The sequence below is a fragment of the Artemia sp. Qi Xiang Cuo genome, chromosome 17, assembly GCF_049724085.1.
Source record: "Artemia sp. Qi Xiang Cuo chromosome 17, ASM4972408v1, whole genome shotgun sequence".
Lineage (NCBI taxonomy): Eukaryota > Metazoa > Arthropoda > Branchiopoda > Anostraca > Artemiidae > Artemia > Artemia sp. Qi Xiang Cuo.
This window is the reverse complement of record NC_142810.1, coordinates 29,238,648-29,264,416: the sequence shown is the minus strand read 5'-3', so window position 1 is coordinate 29,264,416 and position 25,769 is coordinate 29,238,648. Positions and strand designations below refer to the sequence as shown.

The following is a 25,769-nucleotide window of genomic DNA, read 5'->3' as shown; positions in this document are numbered from 1 at the left end:
TTTCAACTACGTTGAACAAAATGGCTATATCATAATTTTGATAGGAAGTGTTTGGGGAAATGGTGAGCGTGGGGGGGGGGAGTTAGTTGCCCTCCAATCACTTTTGACTATTAATAAGGGCACTAGCCCTTAAACTTCCAATCAAATGAGTCCTTGAATGAGGAGAACGAAAAATCCTTCGATACGATGTGCTCTGGTCTTAACCCAAACCCCCCCCCCCCAAAAAAAAAAATACATTGTGCCAACATTGTTCTTTACTTAGGCAGCACTATTTGGCTGCCTATGATGCACTTAAAAAAAAAAAAAAAATAATCGAACTAACCCGTAACAATACTGTAGCCTGTTTTTGACCAATTGCTACTGAATTCTAAAGTTCCACGGTATCATCGTTTGTTTTCTGCTTGCTAACTAATGTGATTACTATATATTAGTGGTAGAATATCTAGGGAATGATAGAAATCTTGAAGCACAATGTTTGTTGTTGTTCTTTCCTAGGTTTGTTCCTTTACTCCTTCCTTCCACAGCTGCTTTGTTCTCATGCTCCTAAGTTTTTTTATGTTTTTGTTACCGTGTTCGTTCCACTTTTCTTAGTTTTAGTGAGTTTTAACGGCGGTATGATGTCACATCAACTGTAAGCTGTTTTGTCATGGAGAGTACAGTTGATAGTTCAGTTTCATTGTTTAGTAATATTTTCATTGACATGACTCCAAACCCAGTGAAGAGCAAACAGTTATTTTCGCTCGGGATTTAGCATGATGCCACGACGTCATAGATAGTAATATGTATAATATGCAAAAAATCATTTTTTGTTTGCAAAATTATTTTCTTTTTCTTCCTCTGTTTTGTCGTGCTCTCTTATCTTTTTTGTTCTTGCAAAAAACCAAAACATTTTCTCGGCTGGAAACTTTGTACTTGTCTTCCTTTGCTCGTTCGTTCTTGTTTTCGTGTATCCCTGTTTTGGTTCCTGTATTCGTTAATGCTTTCCATCGTGTCCGCCTTCCCTCCTATGTTACTTTGTTTTCGTGTAAATCTGTTTTTTTCCTGTTTTTTAATTAACTAATATTATGGCTGAAGGAGATATTCTCATTAAAAGGATACCTAGGAAGTTGTTGGAGGTTGTCGCAAGTTGTTGGTAAGGTTCCAGTTGTGAGCAGAGCTGATAGAAAATCAACCATCACTAAAGATGCAAGATCAAATAAATCAAATAAATAAATTAAAAATAAATAGAGATCAAAATAAAATAAAGTATCTAAGAAAGTAAGTTAATATTTCAAATATAAACAAATAAATAAAATATATATGATTTAGGTTGAACTTATTTCATTATTATAAGCTCACACAAATTCATACTGTCTCCAACAGCTCATTAGGGAACTGTAGAAATAAAGGGATGGTACCACCTGGAGACTGATATTCATTACCAATGATAAGGTCCTCCCCATGAAATTTAATTTCAATGGATAAGGATTCAAAAATCCCTTTGATTCCTTGATAGATCATTTCTGATAATGTACATAATGTCATTGAATATATAGAAATAAGACTACCTTTTGCCATCCTTCGCCGAATTAGTCATCGTCCTATATCCAGGTATACCCAGAAGCATTTCGTCGCCATTACCCAGAATGGTTGAGTGTCAGACATTTTAAGTTTTCTTTAGATCATAACGTAAGAGAAATAAAAACCTTCTTTTAATTGAGGGAATTCTCTTTTTTAATTCGTAATCACATTTTTAACGATGAACCTAGTTAGTTAGTTGAATGTGCAATAAAATCCTCTCTTTTAAATACTTCGCTTTACCTAAAACTTCGCTCAGCTTAGGTTTCATGTCATTTGCAAGCTAACTGGTGCTCCTTTCAAGTTTTAAATTCGCTCTTTAATTGTAAGGAAAAAAAAACAATTGATTATTTAACTGAATATAAGAAAGAACTTGGAAATTTTAGCAGTAATTGTTAGTAGTACTTACTCTTAAAAGGGGTACTGCGTGGAGCGGTTGCTCTCCCACACATACAAGATCTGAGCCAATACCACAGTCAATGATTCTCTGCTTTGTAATGGAAGTAAGCTCTCGACTAACCTCAAAAATCCCGACCCCTGGAGTCAAAACCACAGAAAGTTGCCCAGTTCGATCAAGACTTCTGTCCATATAATGTTTCTCAAAAACTGAAAGGTAGAATATATGTTCTATAGCAGAAATGAATTCAAATAAAAATTCAAGCCCAAAACATCCAGAAACTATTATCAATGAAACCCTAAAAATACAGAAATCATACGTATCGCAATAGCGCTGGCTAAGTAAAGAACGAAGTGACTGCTATGTTTTTTCTTCTTTACATCAAGTCACTTCGTATGGAGAATTCTCGTAGAAACTTCGGAGGGGGTTATCATTTGATCGGAAATTTAAGGTTCCAGTGCTCTTTTTAGGAGATAAAAGCAATTGGAGAGCAGCCAGCTCCCTTTCCATGCCACTTTTATCTACCCTCCCCATAAGACATCTAATCAAACTTTTTAGACAACCATTTATTCAGCGTAATTAAAAGTCCAACACTTATACCTCTAAGGATGACATGGCCCCCCATAGCCCCTAGGGCAAGGGCTGAAAGTTGTCCAATTTGCCAATTGTTTACAAATAGGACTTTTAACAGGAAAGAGTGGCATGTTTGATCCTGGGTCACAAAAAGGCTATGCATATTAAGGTGAAACCTTCAGAGAATATGGACTAAATCAAAACAAAATGCGGACATGTTGCCAAAAGGATGCATCACACGAATGACTTAGGGTATTAAGTTAAAAATTCAGGGGATGTTGAACTGTCCAAAAGGCACTATGCGCATACTGCTACTACTACAAATACAGCAAGTATTACTACTACTACTACCGCTCCTCCTACTGCATCTGCTATCATGCTAATACCACTTCTTAGACAAAGAATATTAAGGTGAAACTTTCAAGGAATCTTGAGAGGATACTAAACTATACCAAAAAAACTATATGTAGGCCTATTCAGGTTGTCAAAAGGTCGTATCAGCAAGTTCTCAGGAACGGCTTAGGGCATTAAGCTGAAACTTTCAGGGCGTGTTGACAGGGATGTTGAACAACCAAAAGGTGCTTTGTTCTTTACTACTAGTGCTTCTACTTCTAGTCTAATTCTTCTACTAAGGGAACTTCCACTATTACTACCAATATAATCGAGCTAAATAGAACTGCGGAGTTTGAGTACACCCAGGCTGTCAAAATGGCACAGATACAAACTACTACTACCACAACTGCTGCTACTACTACTACTACTACTATTGAACTAAACCGAAATAATTTAAATGCATCCTGGGCACGTTAAATGGGAACTTGAACTAAATCAGAAGACACTCTGTACATCCAAGGTTGTCAAATGGGTGTATCTGTGATATTTCAGAAAATGTCAATGGAATAAAGTTGAAACTTTCAGAGCATGTTGAGGACGATGGTTCATTAAAATGTGTCTATGCTCAAGGTTGTAACATTATGGCGTTAGAATTACACCAACCCTATAAAACCAAAAGGTCATGGAGATCAAATAAATGGCACCCCATTTATTTGATGTTATTTCCAGTAACCATCCATCCAAAGGAAAATGATACAACTTTCATTAAAATTTGTTGCAAAACTCTGTCCAATATATAAACGTCAGCTCAGAAAAGATTTAAAAATATTCCTATGAAAGTGACTATGTCAATTAAAAAGGAACAGAAATTAATTTAAAAAAAACTTTTCCACAAAAGAAGTTTTCAAAGAAAATAAAAGAGGTATATTAAACCAAAGACGAACAAAAATAAAATTAAAATAACGATTCAAGCGTAAAACGACCATAAATCATTATTGATTTATAAATGAAACCCAAAAGGAACAGAAATTATAATAGGCAACTAAGTCAAACTTAAAATGATCAGAAACTACCACAAAGAGAAGTAGAGATAACGCCCCTCTGTGCCTTCTAAAGACCAGAAAGAAATTTGCACTTTACTGGAAACATTTTTTTTTATAACGACGATAAATACAAAATATTTGAGAATTTCAGGAATGAATATTAGTATGCATTAAACTGTCAATCTATTTCATTTGTTATTTTAAGTAATTTTGTTTATTACGCTATTCTTTTTTAGATGTTATTTATTTATTTATAACTCACAAAATACAATGGAAAAACTGTGGAGTAAAAAAAAAAAAAAAAAAAAAAAAAAAAAAAAAAAAAAAAGTCACACGATTCTATAATACAACATATATTTTACTCAATAATTAACGCAATTCAAAAAATGACCAAAGAGGGTCAACAACACCAATCATTTGCTGAGTTTTAAAACACAGATCTGCAAATATTTGTTTCAGTCACGAGGGCGCATCAACAATGTCAAATTTAGAAACGATTCTATGGTTCCGGTACCACCGAGGCAAACGCAGCAGATATTTACAGTACTTAAAATATCCTGAGCGTATTTTATGAGAAAAAAAAGCACACAGCACAAAATAAAACCGTTTTCAGTAAAGTACAAATTGCGTTCTGTTTTGCTAAAGTATATACTTGTATAGACTGAAAACTTCGGCCAGTTTCACCAAATAATCTTTATGAGCCTTGGTCCAAAGGTCCAGAAAGTTTTTTATTCCTCCAAATTCCTGTTTCTTTTTCACAAACGACACCCTTTCCATCCAAGGTTACAAATTACACCCTTTAAATCCGTTATATGGACAGTATGGTGAAGATCCAAAATTAGAAATAGTCCTTGCTACTATGATGATTGTTGTTTTTCTCTTTTGGATTCACGCATATTCGGTATTATCAAATAAGCTTCCATGATAAATTAGAGTTTTTAATGAAGAAAACAAGACCGAAAATTTTTCATAAAGTACTGCAATTCGTGCAATTACCGAAAAAAAAAATCCTGAATTTTCTAAATCTGTTAGTTGTCAGCTCTTATGCTTTCTTATCTATATAATTCATTCTATCTATTATGTATTCTATCTATGTAATTTTCTTATATATGTTTCATAGCTATAATAGGGCAAGAGATTGGCTATTGTAGGGTTAAGATGAGGAACTACTCTTTTCGTTTTACCGTATAGACAGTAAAATGTTTATACACACACTTATGTTTTGTATTTTTATTGATTCAATTGCTGCTAAAAAGGTAGAGTTTAAAAAATAGTCCTTTTTTTTGTATTCTCTATTGTATTTTTTTCTTTTTCCAGGAATATCGGCTTTGTCCAGCGACAATCAAATTGATTCCTCAATCTTATATTATCCTTCAATTTCAAATTTACTTTGTTTTGCAAGTTTACATAGCTTATATAAAAACAACAAAATTATTTGCAATTGCTACGTATTTCTCCTGATTGTCAAGTTCATTTAACAATATCTATCAAAAAACAGTTATTACTGAGTAATCAAAATTACATAGTGGGTCATCACATGAGCCGAATGAATTCTAGATTCTGCTTGTAGACATTCTCAGAGACATCCAAAGGTGCACAGACACAATCCATTCTAGAATATCTTACCATTTAAAGACATATTCAAAACTTCAAGGAAATTTCCATGACTGGCTGAAGAGTTATAGGCTTTAGGCACGTTTTGCTGCCCGTATTTTTTATGACTGGCTTCTAAAACCTCATCTGGGTACGAGTTAAAAGCGATTCGAAGCTGAGTCAACATTTTGTGCCAATCTTCTGACCTTTCATTGTGCACTAGAACCCTAGCAATAAAGAGTTTAATTTAAAAAAAAAGGCTATCGAATGAAGGCGATACTGTACATAAAACAATAGCTGGAGCACTTTAAGAGTGAACAAATCGGTTGGCCACCACATTGAAAATGCGAAATATTTTAATCAGTTGAAAATGGAGATAAATTTATATTCTTCAAAATGCTCGTGCTTGTTTTGATCCAAAACGATCATAAGTAGTCTAAAAGATCAATTTTATTTAGAAGTCCAAAAATTTTAACAGATTTACTTCTTCAGAAATTTACACGATACAAACTGTATCATAACAAGTGCTGCATCATAGGCAACATTCTAACGTTACATATAGTGAAGAACTGTATTCCTTCAATGTACTATTTTTTTTTCCTCAGTCACTTCGTGTGGAAGGGATGATCATGCAAAGTTTGATGGGCTAATTTAATTTGAATTGAAAGTTCAATTACCTTTTTAAGAGTCAAAAGTGACTGGAGGGTAGCCAAAAAAGTCAAAAGGTCTAGTAAATATACCTTCAGGATGGCATTATACGAACAGCCACTAGGGCAAGGGCCGTAAATAAAGCACATTGCCAATAATTCACATACATGTCTTATAATATGAAAAGCAGAGCGTGTTTGACGCTTGGTGTGTCATTGGCTCGAAACTTTCAGAAGAATACTCTGTAGGTGAAAAGGATGAAATATTTTGCTGTTGGAAAAGGGAGGGTCCCTTTTGTGCTTGATCAGTTTGAAACTTACAGCCATAAGACCTTGGGCCAAAAAACAAAATTAATGTGAAAAACGTCCCAGGATACGTCCCTCCTACCCCCCAAAATAGGGGGCTACAAAAGTGTCCAAAATATGTGTGCCTCCAGGGTCAAAATCATTCCCACAGCCACAGTGCAACGAACATAAATTGTGTAAATTGCTCATCGTTCACAGATGGGCTTTAGTAGCAATATTAGCAATGTTTGGTCTTTTCTAAACAGGATTTTCCAATCAGCAAGGAAACCTTATGGGTTGTTCACTAGATCAAGATTGTAAATGGTTTTGGGAATTGATTTCAAAATTTTCAGGATCAGAAAGGGGTCTTGGAGGGAGAGGGTAAGTTCACCTCAGATTTTGACTTAGGATAGGGGCAGAGGTAAAGAAAAATATTGTGTGTCGGTGGCAAAAATATCATATATACCATATCTCATGAACATCCCAAGGACTGAAGTTAAAAATGACAGGAGCTGTTGGAGAAATGAAGGAGGAGGGTGGGGCAAAGGTAGTTCCAATTCTTTGTTGGAGGAAGGAGAATAAGGGTAAACAATTTTTTGTCTCCAGATACACCAACAGATTTTTGCATTATGAGGTTTTATGGGCCTTATTATATCTGCTGAGTTAAGTACTTAGCAAAGTAAATTAAAAGATACTATATTTTTCTGGGTTATGAAAATATCGTATCTGCAATATCTCGGGAACGGCTTGGGCCATTAAGATAACAGTTTCAAGGGGTATTGAAAGGGAGAAAGACAGTAAAGTGGACATTGGATTATAGTTTGGATGCTCTAAATCCAAAGACCCTACGTACAGACACTACATCCAGGTTATCAAAATTACACATCTACAATATCATCTCAGGAACAGCTTGGAGAATGGGACTGATAATTTTATGCAGTTCATGAAAAAAATGGAGGGACAGAGAAATTTAAAATTTCGTGTTGGTGTGGGAGGACTGGCTAAACAATTTTATTTCTCCGATCCATCTGAATGTTTTCGCACAATAAGACCCATTGAGAATTTACTCATATCTTAGTTGCAATATAATCAACAGACACTTGAGGTAAGAGGCATTTAAAAGGTTGTATCTACGATACCTCTAGACAGTATTGGGGTATTAAGTTGAAACTCTCAGAGAGTGGACCCCAGAAGGTACAGTGAACCACAAGTTTTTATAATAATGAGGTAAATCAGAAGCTACTAAGTGTTGTCCAGATTATCAAAACAGCGTATCTGGAACACCCTGGGAAATCATTGGTGATCCAGTTAAAACTCCAGGGATAATTGGAGGGGGGGGCGCAGTCTTCAAATTGCGACTTCAGAGAAGAAGGCAGAGGAGAATAGTCTAAGGATTTTGTATCTAATCTGTTTGAAATTTTGAACACTAGGAGCCCCAATTGAACAGGAATCTATCCGCTATGAAATAGTGTTGTAGAGCATTATCTCAAGAATAGTTTGGGGGAATGCGTCAAGATTTTCCCAGGTGTTAGTTGGCGAAGCAGACCTCAAATTCCGATTCGAGGAAAGAACAGCGGTTAATCAAAAGAAACTACATATTTAGATTATCAAAATGGATTATCTACTATATATCGGGAACAACAGACAGGGAACGAGCTGAAGTAAAGAGCGTTGGAGCGGGGTAGTCGAGGGGTTTGTGAGGACCGAAAAAGTATGTTTCCAATCTGCCTTATATTTTGCCTCTAATCAGCTTGAAAATGGCATCCAGAATTTTCTCTGTCAGGTAGGCCCCTATGCAAAAAGTATACTTGAAACTAATTTTCGGCTGCACTAATTTTTGATGCCTGAAAAGGATCCAGATTCTTGTTTTCAGTCTCTGACAGGATTGTCACTTATAGCGAACATAGACAGGGTCAGGTAGAACTTTATGACAGCAAAAAGATTTTTAAAAATTGGTTGCACCTATATGCGACACATTTTTTTTTTTAGCTTTGACTTACAGATTGTGGACAATAAATGTTTGAAGAACAATGCGGTTTTAACGATACTTTGTACGAAAATTTCGATCGAGCACTATTGATATTAATTTTTAAAAAAGCTGTCCAAAAAAGAGGTTTTTCAAAGAAAAAAAAGAAGCTACATTAAACCAAAGATGAGCAGAATAGTCAAATAATAATTCAAACTTAAAACAAACACAAACCACCACGAACAGCAATATGAAAAAAAAAAAAAAAAAAAACAATGGGTTTATGACCACTGGAAGAAAAAGGATAATAGTTACATATATATTTTGCCTGTTCCAAATGAAGCTTCCTCAGCAGTGGAAAAGGCAAGAACTTAAAACATAACTACATGGAAATAAGAGGAAAATCTTAATCAAGGGAGAATAAAAAGGACACGATCTAACCAAAGATATACACTTGCTACTCCTTGCCACAAAACGACAGAAGTAGAATATACAATTAATGAGCTTCTTCTCTGAGCAATTGCAACAGAGAAACAACTGAAATAACACGGTAAAACAACTGCAAACGAATTTAATTATTCTGTTTAGAAATAATAATTTTGGCATTAAATGAAGGTATTCTCTGTACTTTTATATCTAATTTGTGCCCTTGGTGTTTTCGTAAAGCTGTAAACAATTTTTGACAATAAATCAAGTTTTAAAATAATATCAAACAGTACATGGTAACGAACTTTAAGTAAGGAGCGACCCAGCTCAATAGTAACATAACTCTAAAAAACGGAATTCTGATACCAATAGATACATCAAAAGAATCAGATTTTATGCTCATTTCAAATATATAAGTTTCATTAAGTTTAGTCTTACCCATCAAAAGTTACGCGCCTGCGAAAGTTTGCCTTATTTTCGAAAAAAGGAGGAGACACCCCCTAAAAGTCATAGAACTCTAATGAAAATCATACCATAAAATTCAGCGCATCAGAGGATCCTACTATAGAAGTTTCAAGCTCCTATCTGCAAAAATGTGGAATTTCGTATTTTTTGCCAGAAGAAAGATCACGAATGCGTGTTTATTTTATTTTTTTTCCCAGTGGTGATCGTATCGAAGCAGTGGTCCAAGAATATCGCGGGAGGGCTTATTCGAACGGAAATTAAAAGTTCTAGTGCCCTTTTTAAGTGACAGAAAAAAATGGAGGGCAACTAGGCCCCTCCCACGCTCATTTTTTTCAAAGTCACCCGGTCAAAATTTTGAGATGGCTATTTTGTTCAGCATGGTCGAAAAATACAATAACTATGTCTTTGAGGATGACTTAATCCCGCACAATCCCCGGGGGGAGATCTGCAAGTTATTAACTTTGCCCAATGTTTACATATTGTTTTTGTTTTTGGGACGTATACAAAAGTTTTCAAGGGGAGTCTTTCTGTTAATTAGGGGGGAGGGGGTGGGGGGTTACGTGAAAGGATCTTTCCATGGAGGAAGTTTTCACAGGGGAAGGGACAGTGCTATGAAGGGGGCGCCGGATTTCCCAGCATTATTTACAAAAAGCTCAGAAATTAAATAAAAAAAAGAATTTTTTAACTGAAAGTAAGGAGCAGTATCAAAACTTAAAATGAACAGAAATTATTACGTATATGATTGGGTTCGCCCCCTAATCATTACCTCGCTCTTTACGCTAAAGTTTTTTTTTTATACATTCATCAGAGCTATTTATACTAATTAACGGCCTTTGTGATTAAGGTCATTCTTAAATAATTGGAACACGATTTGAACTTTAGCGTAAAGAGCGAGGTATTGACTAGGGGCCGAACCCACTAATATACGTGATAAAAATATATGAATATAGAATTTCGTTACGTAAGTTACGTCAGAACAAAATCTCGAGGAAGCCATTTAGCCAAAAAAAAGTAAAATTAATGCGCAAATTTCGTTTTAATTATTCATGTACGGTGAGCCAAAATTAAAGCTGCATTAATTCAAAATCTTTCTGAAACTAAATAAAAAACAAGCTTTTTTTAACTGAAAGTAAGGAGCGACATTAAAACTTAAAAGGAACAGAAATTATACCGTATATGAAAGGGGCTGTCCCCTCCTCAACGCCTCGCTCTTTACGCCAAAGTTTGTCTCACAACTTTGTTTTTAAAAAAATAAAAAACTTTAGCGTAAAGAGCGAGGTGTTGAGGAGGGGACAGCCCCTTTCATATACGGAATAATTTTTGTTCATTGTTAGTTCATTGTTAGTTTTAAATTTAATTATAAGTTGAATCAATATTCAATTTTTCTGTATCTCTGTTAAGTAACAAATTTCCAAAAATGTGCTTTTTTTATTTCTATGGCTTCCCTAACCTATCCTGTAAAATATTTATCGTCAGATATAGCTATTGCTACTTTGAACTGTACAAAATGGTCAGGAACAAATAAACCTTCAAATGGGGATAAATCTATTAATTTAGACAGTGAAAATACAGGTACAAAAGTCCAGATATTTCGATCATATATACAGCGACCGTCATCAGCAAAAACACTAAAATAATAAAATTGAAACTAGCATATTTATACACAACAAAATAAATAACTTTTTGTTGTGCATAAATATGCTAGTTTCAGTTTTGTTATTTTAGTATTTCTACTGATGACGGTCGCTGTATATGTGATCGAAATATCTGGACTTTTGTACCTGTTTTTTGCACAAGTCAATGGATTTATCCCCATTTGAAAGTTTATTTGTTCATCATAGAACGGCATTGTGGTCTAAGAAAAGAATACCTAATTTAGGGTGTTACGTCGGAAAAATGGTCAGGGTAATACACAACTGTTGTGGAGGATACCTGCCGTGGATGATAACTACCACTACCATGATGATAACTGCTATGGATGTAAGTAATGAAGGGTTTTTTTTTCATGGTGGAACTCATGATGAGGTAAGAGAGAAAGGGCGTAGATGATAAAACTCGCTCTTTTTCGTGTGCGAGGGCTCAATCAAGAGAGGGACCCAATTCTTAGCTTACCACTCAGGACACTGCCCCATCAGATCTTGAGTAATCCTGCGTGCACCAAATTGGCACTATACAGACAACCAGAGGCGATAGCTGAGGGTCTATGGGGAGCTTCTCCGAAGCCAAGACCTGATCATGTCTGCAAGCAATTTTGTCGTGTGTAGAGTTCCTGATGATTGGTGGTCAGGAACCAAGGTTAGGAGAACTTTCATCTAAGTTATGCCCTTGGGGCATATAAGATTCTTATAAAAAGGGTGGTTATATATGCTTTGTTGGGGAATCCATGGATTGGTAACCATAAGTTCTAGTGCCCTTTTTAAGAGTCAAAGTAATCAGAGCGCATCTACCCCCCCCCCTCCCAGACAAACACACAAACAAGTCGTGTTTTCCTGAGATGTATCCATTAGGTATTTTGAGACAGTCATTTTATTCAAAATAGTTCAAATATCATATAACAAGGCTTTTGAGGTTGATACAAGCCACCAGAGCCTAAGGGCGATGGTTGTAAGTTATGGCCCTGCGGCATTTAAGGTTCTTATGAAAGAGGTGGTCGTATAAGCTATAAAGGTGGATCATTTGGTTGAAATTGGAAGTTCTAGTTCCCTTTTAAGAGTCAATAGTGATCGAGGTTAAGTAGCAACCCCCCATCCCACTACCCCCTCTTTTCACCAAATGCAGGTGATTAAAAGTGTGCGATGGCAATTGTGTTTAAAATAGTCCAAAGAACATATAACAATGCTTCCAGGGTTGGTACACATCCCCAGAGCCCTGGGACAAGGGCTTTAAGCTAAACCCTGGGGGCATATAAGGTATTTATGGAATGATTGGTCGTGTTAAATTCAGATGGGTCTCATTTGATTTTAAATTGGAATTTATAGTGCCCTTTTTAACAGTCAAAGGGATTTGAGAGAAACCTCCCGCCCCCCACGCCCCACATTTACCATAAAAAAAAATCCAAACAAATTTTTGAGACATCAATTTTTTCAGCATTGTTCAAGGTTAAGTAATTATGCGCAGCAATAGTTGCAGTAGCAGTAGCAGCATTAGTAGCAGTATGATAATAACACCTTTTTTCAACATCCCCTTCAAAACACGATGAAATTTTTAACTTAATTTCATCAACCGGTCCTGAAGCATTGCTGATACGTCCTCTTGACAACCTATTGCCCAAAAATTTCGCCTTAATACCCTTAAGTTTATTAGTTGTAGTATTAGCACCAGTTAATAGTAGTAGTATTAGTAGTATTTAGTAGTAGCATTAGTAGTATTAGCCTTAGCATTAGTAGCAGTAGTAACAGTAATAGTAATAGTAACAGTAGTAGTAGGGGTAGAAGCATTAGTATTATGATGCAAATATTGTCTTTTGGTTAGTTCAACATGCCCCACAACAAGCGTTGTAAGTTTTAATTTCACACACGAAACTGTTTCTAAGACATTGCTGGTATGCCCTTGTGACAACCTGCATACGGATGGCAGGTTGTCATCCGTACAATAGAAATATTCTTTGAAAATTTCACCTTCATACATTCATAGAATGTGGATTTTGAGCTAGCCAGAAGATATTGTGTGTATGCATTTAATGCTGCTTCTACGGTTACTGCAACTGACGACACTAATGGCAATAGGCTAAGTTGGAAATCCAAAAGAACGTTTAGGGGGAGTTTCAATTAAAAAAAACAATTATGCTCATGCAGGTATTAAAAGGGCATATAAGGACATAGGCAGCAATGCTCTATCATAGCTAGTATTACCACTGATATTTTAAAGGAAATAATTTGATTGAAAATTAAAAGTTCTATTCCCTCTTTAGAGTTAAAAGTAATCGAGGGACATTCAGCCCTCTTCTTTAGTTCATAATTTTGCAGACACTTCCAATCAAAATTTTAAGACTACCATTTGTTCAGTACAACTTAAAAGTCTAGTAACTATACCTCTATGGTAATTGGGTGGTTCGACCCCCCATAGTTATATAATTTGCCCTATATGATTAAAAACTAAATGTTGCTTTAAAATTAAATCAAAACACACTGTTTGTATGCTGGTTGCCCATAAGACGTCTCCGCAATATACCAAAAACGACTGAGGGTATTAACTTCAAATTTTCGGGGCAACTTCTATTACTACTTCTGCTCTTAAAATTTTACTAAATCAAAAGAGTGTAGCTGTATCCAGGCTGTGAAAGGTATATATATAATTTTTTGGGAATGGTATTAACTTTTATTTATCAAGTCTACTAGAGGATGTATATGACTAAATTAAAACTACTATTTGTGTTATGATTTTAAAAAGAGTTTATGTTGCTAAAAATTTCTGAAAAAGTCTCTCCAGCATATAAATAGCAGGCAAAACTATAAATTCTTAAAGAAAAACTGGAAAGATTCAAACTATTATTTTCTTTTTCCCTGAAAAAGGACTATGTCAATATAAAACGAACAGAAATTAATTAAAAAAGCTATTTCTGCAAAATAAGTTTTTAAAAAAAAGTAGAACTCCATTAAACCAAAAATGAACAAAAATAGAATCTAATAATCTACCAAGCATAAAACTACCAGAAATCAGTATAAATAAATAAATGAAACCCAAAACGAACAAAAATTAAAATAAACAACAGGTTCAAACTTAAACCGAGCAGAAATTAATATGAGTAGGATTCAAAACCCCTATAATCTCTAAAAACCAGAATATAATTTGTACTTTACTGAAAAAAATTCTTTTAAATATTTCCACTTTTATAACTTTAAGAAATCAAAAACTAATTAAGATTTTAACGAATAAATATCAGCATATGTATATTAAACTGACAGTGCACATTTATTTGAATTTTTTTCAGTAAAGTACAAATTATACTCTGGCTTTAGAGGTTTTGAACCCTAATCATATTAATTTCTGTCCGTTTTGAGTTTGACTCTGTTATTTATTTTAGTTTCTGTTCGTTTTGGGTTGCATTTATTTATTGATACTGATTTGTGGTAGCTGTATGCTTGGTAGATTGTTTGATTCTATTTTTGTTCATTTTTGGTTTAATGGAGTTCTTTACTTTTTTTTGAAAAACTTATTTTGTGGAAAAAGTGTTTTTAATTAATGACTAAAAAGTGCAGGGTATCAGTTATAGTAGTACATGCCCCTGTAGAAATAACTGATGGAGATAGTAGAGACTCAGATAAATTTTACTTACAGCTACAGGAACAAAAAGATAAGATCCCTAGCAAAACTACGGTATTTTTATTAGGGGGTTTTAATGCCCAGGTCGGTAGAAATAGGGATAAATGGTAACCTAGCCTAGATAAATTTGGCGTAGGAAAAGACAATATTAATAGTTACAAACTCCAACAATCTTGTACGCATAACAATCTAGTTACAACCAATGTAATATTTGGTCATAAAATGACCCATAAGTTAATGTAGTATTTACATGATGATAAGTCGGCCAACATTATTGATTATATTATTATAAACTGGAGATTGGCAGGATCGATACAAGACACTAGGGTATATAGGGGTTCTGTTATTTATGTTTAAAGTAAGGATTACCATCTAGTACTGTCAAGAATTAATCTAAAGCTGAAATTTAGGAAAGGTTACCTTACGAGAAGTTATGACGTTGGTAGGCTCCAGGATGAGAATTTGCAAGGAACTTTCAGGGAACAGTTTCATACTCAAATTGAGAGTCTAGATTTGGCAATTTAGAAGATAGATGGAATAATTAAACAAAAATGTTTTTTGAAGTCGCTAAACCATGATAAAATTAAAGGAAAAGATATAGAAAAGAATGAACGAGTTAGTGACACTTCAAAATCGAAGCAAGATTTATTTTGTGAGGAAGAATTAGTAGAAGTGTTTAAAGAATTTAACGATGAAAAGACCCCAGGAGCCTATAGTGTGGTAAATGATTTTTTTTTCAAATATGGTGGTTGTGAAGTTAGAGATAAATTATTCAATATTACAAACATGATTCTTGAAAAAGGGGAAGTACCCAGCAATTTTAGGAAAACTTTAACTAAATCCCACTACAAAAGGGGTGATAAGAGTGAGCGTGCTAATTATACAGGCATTAGCCTGGTTTCTGTATGAAGCAAATTATTTAGTATGCAAATACTTTTTAGACCAAGGAATGCTGTAGATAAAATTTTAAGACGAGAACAGTGGGGTTTTAGAAGGAGAGCTTTTAGGAAGGTTTTTAGGTTTTTAGTAGTTTTTAGTATGCTTCGACCAAATTTTCACTCTTAAATTAATAACTGAGTAGTGCCAGGGTTATCAATCTCCTTGAGCAAGCGTTTGATTCAGCCGATAGATTAGCTTTAGAAAAAGTCCTATCCTCGTCTGGTGTTCCTGATAAATACATTAAAGCGATTAGTGCTATGTACAAGAATAGCATTACTGTGGTTAAGGTATGAAATGAGATTAGTAACTGGTTCCATATTATATCAGGAGTTACGCGGGGCTGCAGTCTATCCCAATTTACATGGGTCATTTTTGATGGACTTTGTCCTAAGGAGTACAGCAAAGGCAATGGGAGAACACGGAATCAATTGGAGAAGTAAAACTCTCCTAAACTAAGATTATGCTGGTAATTGGAGCATCCTAGACGAAAATGTTAAGAAGACATTATGTTATGTTTTTATAATGTTAAGAGAAAATTAAGGTGAAGTGTTTATGATGGGTAGCAAAAATATTGATCAAGTGGACAGCTTTATTTACCAAGGTAGAATCATTAGTATAGACTGTGGGTGCAGTGAAAATGCTAAAAGTAGAATAGCCAAGGCCTCAGGCGTTTCTCACAATTGAAACAAGTTTGAAAGATTAGAAGATAAGTCTGTGAATGAAGTTTAGTATATTGGAAGCCAGTGTGATGACAGTCGTCAAGTATGGTTCTGAAGCTTGGGCGCTCCAAATGACGAAGGATATGCTTACCAGACAAATTACCAAGCGATTGTTTTGGGTATTCAACTGAGTAACCGTATCTCAAACAGTAAGCTGTATAAAAAATGTGGTTCTATCTGGCTTTCTATGGGCTATACTCAGTGAAAGGTTGAGCTGGCTATGACACGTTCTGTGGATGAAAGATGAATATTTCCAAAGAGTGCCTTGTCGGGCAACCAACCAGGGCTAAACGAAAAGCAGGTTGTCCTCCGATGGTCTGACAGTATGTCGCACGGAAAGATTTAAGAGAAATAAGAGCTTCTTGAAAGGGTGTAAAAAGGGAGGCTTGGAATAGATTTGGATGGAGGAGGAGCGTGCCTTGTAGTAGTAGTAGTACTTCATAGTATGACTGACTGGTAAAAGAACGGCAAGTGAGTGGTATTCCGTCATTCTCAGAACACTGTCTAATGAGGCTGAAAGTAGAAATATCTTAACAGAAGGGAAAGCTTAGGAGGGAAAGAAAAAACAAACAATTGACTCATATATAAAAAATATTAGCCGAAGAACTACTAAATCCGGCATTAGTTTACGAAGAGACTGAGTAGAACCTTGATAAGATGGCAGAACGACTCACAAAAAGCACGAATAAGGCTTTGAAGTATATAGCCCTATAACATCTTTGGAGCAAGGAGAGCATGCGAATAATCGGTGGACTTCGGAACTAAGTCAGGAGTGGAAGCTGATGTGAAGACTACTTAAGAACGCCATCTTAATAAATGATCTCAAGGACTGGGACGCATGCTTGGAAGGATAAGAACTCCATAAAAAGAAATAATGAGGGCTAAAGGGATCACAGGAAGTAATTTCCGCCATAGTATAGTCAGATGAAGCCAGGAACAAGCTATTACATGCTCTAAATATTGCCCAGCGGTTACATCTGGGTAGTGTATCAAGATAAGACGGGCACTCTAAAAATTAACAAGAAGAAATTCTGCTGGTCTATAATAGTAGTCTTGTTGTTGAGATGAGGCTGGCAACCTTGATTATAAGGGAGGACTGGTTGAAAAAGCTCTCGATGAATTCCAACCCTTTAAACCCGTGGATAAGATGGGCTTTATCTCCTAATGGTCCAAAAAGAGCGAGAAAATGTAAAAACCTACTATACCTTTATAGCTAGGAGAGTCCTCGTTTTAGGGTATGTTCCCCAGATGTGGCTAAAAGTAAGAAATATTTTCATACCTAAGTCAGGGAAAGAATATTATAAAAATCTTCGGTCTTTTAGAATGACCCCAACAACATCTTTTCATTTGAAAGTGATGAAGCGACTCATTCATTGGTGCTTGACAAGTAACCCAGAGACAAATACATTGGGTTTTAGGTGGAAGCACAACGAAAACAGCCTTAGACCAATTAGTGTGGCGAATACAGCAAGAATTCGAAAGTAAAGAATCTGTGCTGGGCATGTTCCTAGATATAAAAAGGGCAATTGACAATGCCACTTTCGAAGTCATAGAGGTAATGCAAGCAAGAATTAATCAATGCATTCATAAATTTGACTGGCCTATGCTTAGAAATTAAGAAATAGTGGTAAACCAGAAAAGAGTCAAATTATCATAAACTCTTCATAAGGGTTCCCTGCAGGGGGGAGGAGGAAGTAGAATTCGGATGTCAAGAATGTTGTCCTTTTTTCAAGAGCCTTTGTAAAGTAGCTAGTTAAATCAGGAAAAACATTGCGTGCCAAGGTTATCAAAATTGCGTACCGGCGATATGTCACAAACGACTCGAGGGGTTGATTTTGACGCTTTCGCGGAGAGTTTGGGACGCCATTTTACCTCAAATTTCCATTTGGAGGAGAAGCCAGAGGAAAGGATTTAATTTTAAAAGGATTTAATATGAAATCTATTTCTCTAACCAGAGTCCTAAATTTCTGAAACGTATTGTGAAATTTTCTGAAACATAACACGTTCTCCCTCTTGAATTCATTCTTGAACTAGCCGAAGAATCTGTTGGACAAAATGTTGGACAAAAGACAAATTTTCTCTAAAAGTTTTCGAAATATCAATCTTGATACGATTTAATTCAATTTTTGGGCAAGTAACAAGTAAGTCAAAAGGAGCTATGCATAACCAGGTTATCAAAATATTAAAATTATTAAAATTTTAATTATTAAAATATCGCAATTTAAATATCTTGAAAACAGCTTTGGAGATCGAGTGACATTTTCAGGAGATGTCGGAGAGCCAAAGTACCCTTCAGATTTGCATGAGAATAATAATCACCGAGTATTCAGTCATCTTCAAGTAGGACGGAGCTCAAGACGGAGATCAAGCTTTTCCTGTCGTATGGTAAAAGAGGTGTGTGGAGGCTCTGTCATCGGTCTCAAAACTGGTTTTGAGTGGGTAACCAATTTCCCAAGTCTTGTCCTCCCTGATTCTACCTTCATGGCTGCATCGAGGAAGAAATGTCAACAGAAGTCTGACAATCAATATTTGACTCAAGGATCCCATCATGGAGAAAATAAGAACCCTATCTTAATTGCTTTTTCAGAAAGTCCAGGAATAGTTTGCGCTAAGTCTAAAAAAATTACACGGATCTATATTGCAGTCACTTCAAATATCTGAATTAGTTGCGCTACATCTAAAAAATGCAAGGATTTATTTTGGAGTCACTTCAAACATCAAATATCTCCAAAAATATGAATTAGAACAAAGAAAAAAAAAACCAGTAAGACTCTCAAATTGGATTACGATCATTAAAAGATAATTATTTACTTATCCACGAATATTCTTCATTTCTGAATCGAAACGAAGAAAGTAAATTTATCTAATTTTCAGTTTAATTCAGTTTAATTCTGTTTAATACCACACCTGTAATAGTCTTCGTAGAAACATTCTCTGAAATCCGCCGTGACTTTAGATCGCATCTCGGAAGGAAATGCATCAATAGAAGCTGCTTCATAATAAGTTCTAGAAAACAGAACAATTGTCACTTCATGGTTGCAACCCTCTTTCTGAAAAAAAGTAGTAATTATAACAAAATAACATTGTCATATCGAAAACTAATCCAAATAATCACTAGGTATACTCTTTAAGCGTAAAGCCTCATGCTCAAAACCTACGCTTCAGGTCCAAGCTGTGATGTTGAAAATTTTGAAACTTTGGCAGTCAAAAGCGAACAGAAATCAATTAAATAAAAGTTTCCGAAAAAGAATTTTTTTAAGAAAAGTGGAGAGCCATATTAAGCTTAAGACGAGCAGAAATAAATTCCTATAATAATACAAACTAAACCGACCAGAAATTAAGTATTAAAGAAGAAATGAAACCCAAAACGAACAGAAACTCAATAAACAATCATAGCAAACAAACATACAACAGGTACTAATATAATTCAATAAATAAATCTAAAAACGAATAAAGTTTAAATTCAATATTCAATTCAAAGTTAAACGAAATAAAATACACTGCAAACATGAATTTGCCAGCTGCCCCCTTTCCTATCCCCTAAACCGTAAGTCATAAAGCCTACTGCGTCATTTGTGCTTTACTGAAAACAAATTATATTGCAAACATTTTCTTTTGTACTTACAACACTAAAAGTAAAAATAACAATTATATTAAAATAAAATCTGGAATTGCTGAAATGCTACGATAAATAAACGGATGCGTGTTTATTTGTTTTTTGCTTTTTCCAGGGATGATTGTGCCGAACCACTGGTCTTAGAAGATCGACAGAGGGCTCATTCGAACGGAAATTAAAAGTTCTAGTGCTCTTATTAAGTGACCATGAGCTTAAGCACATTAAGCTAACCACAGATAAACAACAGTATCGAACACTGGAAATAATAATGCTACCCAGGTGAATAAATCTATCCACGTGATCTTCTCGTTACCCAACATTGCATATTCACCTTCTTCATTATTAGTCTAAGTTATATAGTCTTCTTAACATAAGTTTTAAGCCTATCCATACACCCTGGACTTTCAGAACATCCAAAAAATCATTAATTTTGCTAACATTTTTATTTAGGCATAATCTGCATAATCTAAGTCTAGGAACATTTTACCTTCGTATTTGATTTCACGATCTCCCATAGACATTGCCGCGTTCCTTAGGACAAAGTCAGTCAAAATGATCAATATAAACAGGGATGTGACACAACCTTGCAGTTTTGTGTTAATATTATGTAAAACCAAAAACAGATAATCAGGATTTTAAGTTGCCGCTTTTGGTGAGTTAAGTTTCTTTGTTTATGTTTCGGCCTCTACTAACTACGAAATTTGTATAATTTGTTGCTTATTTGTACCCTCAAACTCATGTTCCAGTCAGCCGAGGAGCACAACTGAGAGCACAAGAATCAATCATGTAAAACCTCAAACTCTTAAATGCTTCAAACAAAGGCATATCCATGATTTTTGCTAGGGAGTGGGGGGGGGGGATAAATAAACTTTAAAAAAGCATCAAAAAGCGTGAGACCCCCCCCCCCACCAGGATACAACCTTGGCTGGATACACAACATGAAATCTGAGAGTCGTATAATAGCTCAGTGTGAGTCATGCTTTTCACGAAGACGCATAATATGAATCCTACGAGTTTATCCTTCTTCTTTTTTATAACAGAATAAAGGCACCCAAACAACAAAGATACGCTCTTAGTCAGGGCTGTTACTTATTTTCCCAATATTAAATTTTATCGATTTTTGGCGCTTGAATTTTCTCCAAAGCGACTACTGGTGGCTTCTAGAAAATTATTTCTGTTTGCATCACTGCTTCACATGGTAAATGATACGTGTTAAATATTCTTGTTTTATGTTTTTGAACATGATTAGTTTCAAGTGGAAACTACACTAAAATGTCATTTGCTTGCATTGGAATTATTATCATGCCTGATGATTTTTTAGGAAGTCAAAGAGATTGGATTTTACAAGTTTACAAGTATCCCGAAAAAAGTTCTGGAAGCTTTTTTTTTGCAGTTGTAATGGGGTAAATGTCAAAATTTTATTTTGTTCTCAGTGAAGTGTAACTGGAAATACAGCTTTTTAGTGGTTATGAGAAGACGGCTACACCACACTTATTTGAGGCAACTTGTGATCGTTGTATTTCTGGTTTCATTGTTAGTTGTAATTTCTGTTTGCTTTAGATTTTATTTGTTATTCATAGCAAATTTTATTGCTCCAAATCCTGATCGTTTGAAGTTAAAAAGTTTCTCTTTAGTTTTCACGCGAAGCTTGAGCTTTAATATAACTAGTTTTTGTCTTCTATTTATAATAGTTTGATGTTTTTGTAAAAAGAGCCAATAGGCTGTGGCAGTAAATAGATTAGCAAATTATATATAAGGAAACATCAAATGAACGCAATCAGATTTCATAGGCAGCGCAGTCGCCCTACCTAAGTAAAGAACGATGTTGGCACAATGTATTATTTATTTTTGTTTTTGGTTTTTTGGTTCAGCGTAGTTGATTTCCAGATAGAAATTATGTTTTTAAGGAGGACCCTCCCCCAGAGCCCTCAGGGCCAGGGTTGTAAGTTATGCCGTGGGGGCATGTAGGGTTTTTATAGAACACGTTGTCGTAGAAACTTCAAAAAGCACTCATTCGATTGGAAATTAAAATGGCTAGTGCCAATTTTAATAGTCGAAAGTGATTGGAAGGCAACTAACACCCCTTCCAAGCCCACCATTTCTCCAAACTCATCCAATCAAAATTTTAACATAGCTATTTTGTTCCACGCAGTTGAAAGTTCTGGAAATTATACCTTTGAGCAGGAAACTCCCCCTACAGTCTTCAGGGCAAGGGTTGTGAGTTATACACTGGGGACATATAAGTTTTTACTGACATCTTTGTCATAGAAACTTGAAAAAGGGCTCATTCGATTGGAAATTCAAAGGTATAGTGCCCTTTTTAATAGTCGAATGTGATTTGAGGGCAACTAACCCCCCTCTCACGCTCACTTTTTCCCCAAACACATCCAACCAAAATTTTTAGATTAAAATTTTGTTCAGCGTAGTTGATTTCCAGATAAAAATTATGTTTTTGAGAAGGACACTCCCCCACAGCCCTCAGGGCAAGGGTTGTAAGTTATGCCCTGGAGGCATATAAGGTTTTTATAGAAAGAGTTGTCGTAGAAACTTCAAAGAAGACTCATTGGATTGGAAATTCAAAGGGCTAGTGCCCTTTTTAATAGTCGAAAGTGATTGGAGGGCAACTAACCCCCCTCTCACGCCCACCTTTTCTCCAAACACATCCAATAAAAATTTTAAGATAGCTATTTTGTTCAACGTAGTTGAAAGTTCTGGAAATTAGGTCTTTGAGGATAACAACCCCCCCCCCACAGCCCTCAGGGCAAGGGTTGTAAGTTATGCCCTTGGGGCATATAAGGTTTTTAGAGAACGTTTTGTCGTAGAAATTTCAAAAAGGGCTCATTCAATTGGAAAATGAAATGGCTAGTGCTCTTTTTAATAGTCGAAAGTGAATGGAAGGCAACTAACACCCCTTCCAACGCCCACCATTTCCCCAAAAACATCCAATTATAATTTTGAGATGGCCATTTTGTTCCGCGCAGTTTAAAGTTCAGGAAACTATACCTTTGATTAGAACACCCCCCCCCCCCAGAGTCTTCAGGGCAGGGGGTATAAGTTATGCCCTAAGGACATTAAAGTTTTATTGAAATCTTTGTCGTAGAAACTTGAAAAAGGGCTCATTTGATTAGAAATTCAAAGGACTAGTGCCCTTTTTAATAGTCTCGAAAGTTATTTGAGGGCAAATAACCCTCCTCTCACGTCCACCTTTTCCCCAAACACATCCAAGCAAGATTTTGAGATAGCCATTTTATTCAACGTAGTTGTAAGTTTTGGAAATTAGGTCTTTAAGGATGACAAACCTTCCACCCCCCACAGCCCTCAGGGCAAGGATCGTAAGTTATGCCCTGAGGGCATATAAGGTTTTTATAGAAAGAGTTGTCGTAGAAACTTCAAAACAGGATCATTCGATTGGAAGTTCAAAGGGCTAGTGCCCTTTTTAATAGTCGAAAGTGATTGGAGGGCAACTAACCCCCCTCTCCGGCCCACCTTTTCCCCAAACACATCAAGAAAAGTAAAGAACTCCATTAAACAAAAAATCAGCAAAAATAAAACCAAATAATCTACCAAACGTGAAACTACCATAAATCAGCATCGATACATAGATGAAACCGAAAACAAACAAAAATTACAATAAATAACAGTCAAACTCAAAACGAGCAGAAATTAACATAAGTTGGGGTCAAAACTCTTATGCCTTTTCAAGGCCAGAACATAATTTGCACTTTACTGAAATAAATACAAATGAATGTGCATTGTCAGTTTAATATATATATACTGATATTTAGTAATCGAAATGTTAATATTATTTGATTTATTAAAGTTATAAAAGTAAGAACATTTATATTTTTTTCAGTAAAGTGCAAATTATGTTCTGGCCTTGGGAAGGCATAGGGGTTTTAGCCCAACTCATGTTTTTTTTTGCTCGTTTTGAGTTTGACTCGGTTATTTATTGTAATTTCTGTTCGTTTTGGGTTTCATTTATTTATCGATGCTTGCTGATTTGTGGTAGTTTCACGCTTGGTAGATTATATGGTTTTATTTTTGCTAATTTTTTGTTCAATGGAGTTCTTTGCTTTTCTTTGAAAAACTTATTTTGTCGAATTTTTTTTTAAATTTATTCATAAAAAGTAGCCTATAATGCCCCACAGTTTTCAATATGCGGCATAAGTACCCTGAGGAATCTTTCCAGCCGTCATAGGATTCACTCCCTATCGCACTTATAACCCACTCTTCATTATATTTCATTATATTTGACTCACCATCTGAAATAATTTCTTAGACTCCACTAAGCTTCCATTTATTATTAAAATGAAACAAAAAAGGTTAAATATTTTTCGTTTGTAAACGTCTTTCCTCAACAATAATAGAAGTTCGAATATTTCGACTTCACGTCCTGAAGCCTTTATCAGTGGGAGAGAATAAAAGAACAAAAAATAACCAAAAATAAATAAAATATATAGAAAACTAAAAAAAAACAACACAAACACTCGACAAAATAAAAACAAAAGAAAAACTTATATCTAAATAACGTCCAGTAAAATAATCTAATTTTTAATATATCACAATCCACAAGCCAACAAGGCAGGACAAAGTAAGATTATAACCATCTGATAATTTAACCGCTTCCTCATTCTGAGAGTTACCTCAAACAGTGTTAATAGACAAAAAAGGTTAAATGACTAATTCACTCAATTTTGGCATTTTTGCACAAGATCTTGCAAGAGTGGCAAAATAATTTAAAGCGTTTCCCTCACTAATAGCAATGCAAATTCATAGTATTGCAATCATAATTCACAAGTTCATTTTTAAATAAATCATAGCACAAATTTCACCACCTAGACGAACAAGAAAAAATAATATGGCTTGGCTTGTGGATTGTGATATACTAAAATTAAATTATCTTACGTTATTTATATATCAGTTTTTCTTTTGTTTAATTTTTTTTAGTTTTATTTTGTTTAATCTGCAAGCATTTTAAAACAAACATTTCACCGTGTTCTGATTTTTTCTAAAATCAGATAGGGAATTTTTTTATAATTTCTCTAACCAATAACACTTGACAACTTTACGCAGGGAACAAGTTTACGCAGAGTGGTGAAATCATAGAAGCTTATTTAATTCATATGCTTATTTATGAGCATAAACATCAGTGACACAACGTCTATTTGTTTGTGTAACTAAGGTGTTACATGCGCTAGTCTTGCAAGTTCCGAAATCATCAGGCGCATATCTGATGAATCCATACAATCAACTAGAATCTTTCAGAAAACTGTTCTTACCCTTTGAAGATTTTATTCGGCTGTCTTTTGACGGTTACTGAAGAAAGGGTTTCTTCCACTTTAGCCTTGTCTTTTACTATTGTTCTATTAATTTTTATCTATATATGCTTTTTTTTATTTCTGCACTGACGACGGATGAGCGGCGGTCTCGACTGAAATATTTATATTTTTTTCTCTTTTGTCACTGGCTGTGACTCACCTTGTTTTTTTTGGTCCTACGCTTCCTCGCTTTTTTTTAGTTTGATCGCAGAGCAAGTTTTGTTATAATTTATGTGCACATATAGGAAGGGCTCAAAAACATAAAAGATGAAAGAAAAAAATAAGTTTCTCAGTACATTTCACAGCTCACAGAAACTTAGCAGTTATACCTTCCATCGAGTGAATAGATCGCCAAGGAATCCGTCAACAGCCCTTTCAAAATATAAATCCCCAAATACATCAAAATTCCACATCTCAGAGCTCATTTGGATAAACAAGTAAACCATACTCGATGCGGAACGAAACACAATCTGAAAAGATGATCAGTTATATTAGTCATATTAGTTAGTATTAGTCATATTAGTCATACTATTATATTAGTCATACGGGTTCACGGGAATGTCTAAGGAGGAGAGGGGGTTAACCCAAGAAGGTTTTGTTGTAGTTCAGATTTAATGAGTCCCTCAATCC

General features: G+C 35.1%; 1 protein-coding gene across 3 annotated transcripts in view; it reads right to left on the bottom strand.

Moving 5' to 3' along the window:
- LOC148942080 (GATOR complex protein Iml1-like) overlaps window positions 1-25,769 on the bottom strand; it is a 168,864-nt gene that overhangs the window by 107,782 nt on the left and 35,313 nt on the right. For 2 of the 3 annotated variants that reach the window (XM_089102921.1, XM_089102922.1), the window contains 4 exons: window positions 25,469-25,609; window positions 19,113-19,255; window positions 5,530-5,723; window positions 1,967-2,163 (listed from right to left, as the gene is read on the bottom strand). In XM_089102921.1, coding sequence (XP_088959047.1) covers window positions 1,967-2,163; window positions 5,530-5,723; window positions 19,113-19,255; window positions 25,469-25,609 — 675 coding nt within the window. The remainder of the gene's footprint in view (window positions 1-1,966; window positions 2,164-5,529; window positions 5,724-19,112; window positions 19,256-25,468; window positions 25,610-25,769) is intronic. The other variant, XM_089102923.1, reaches the window with a different exon arrangement.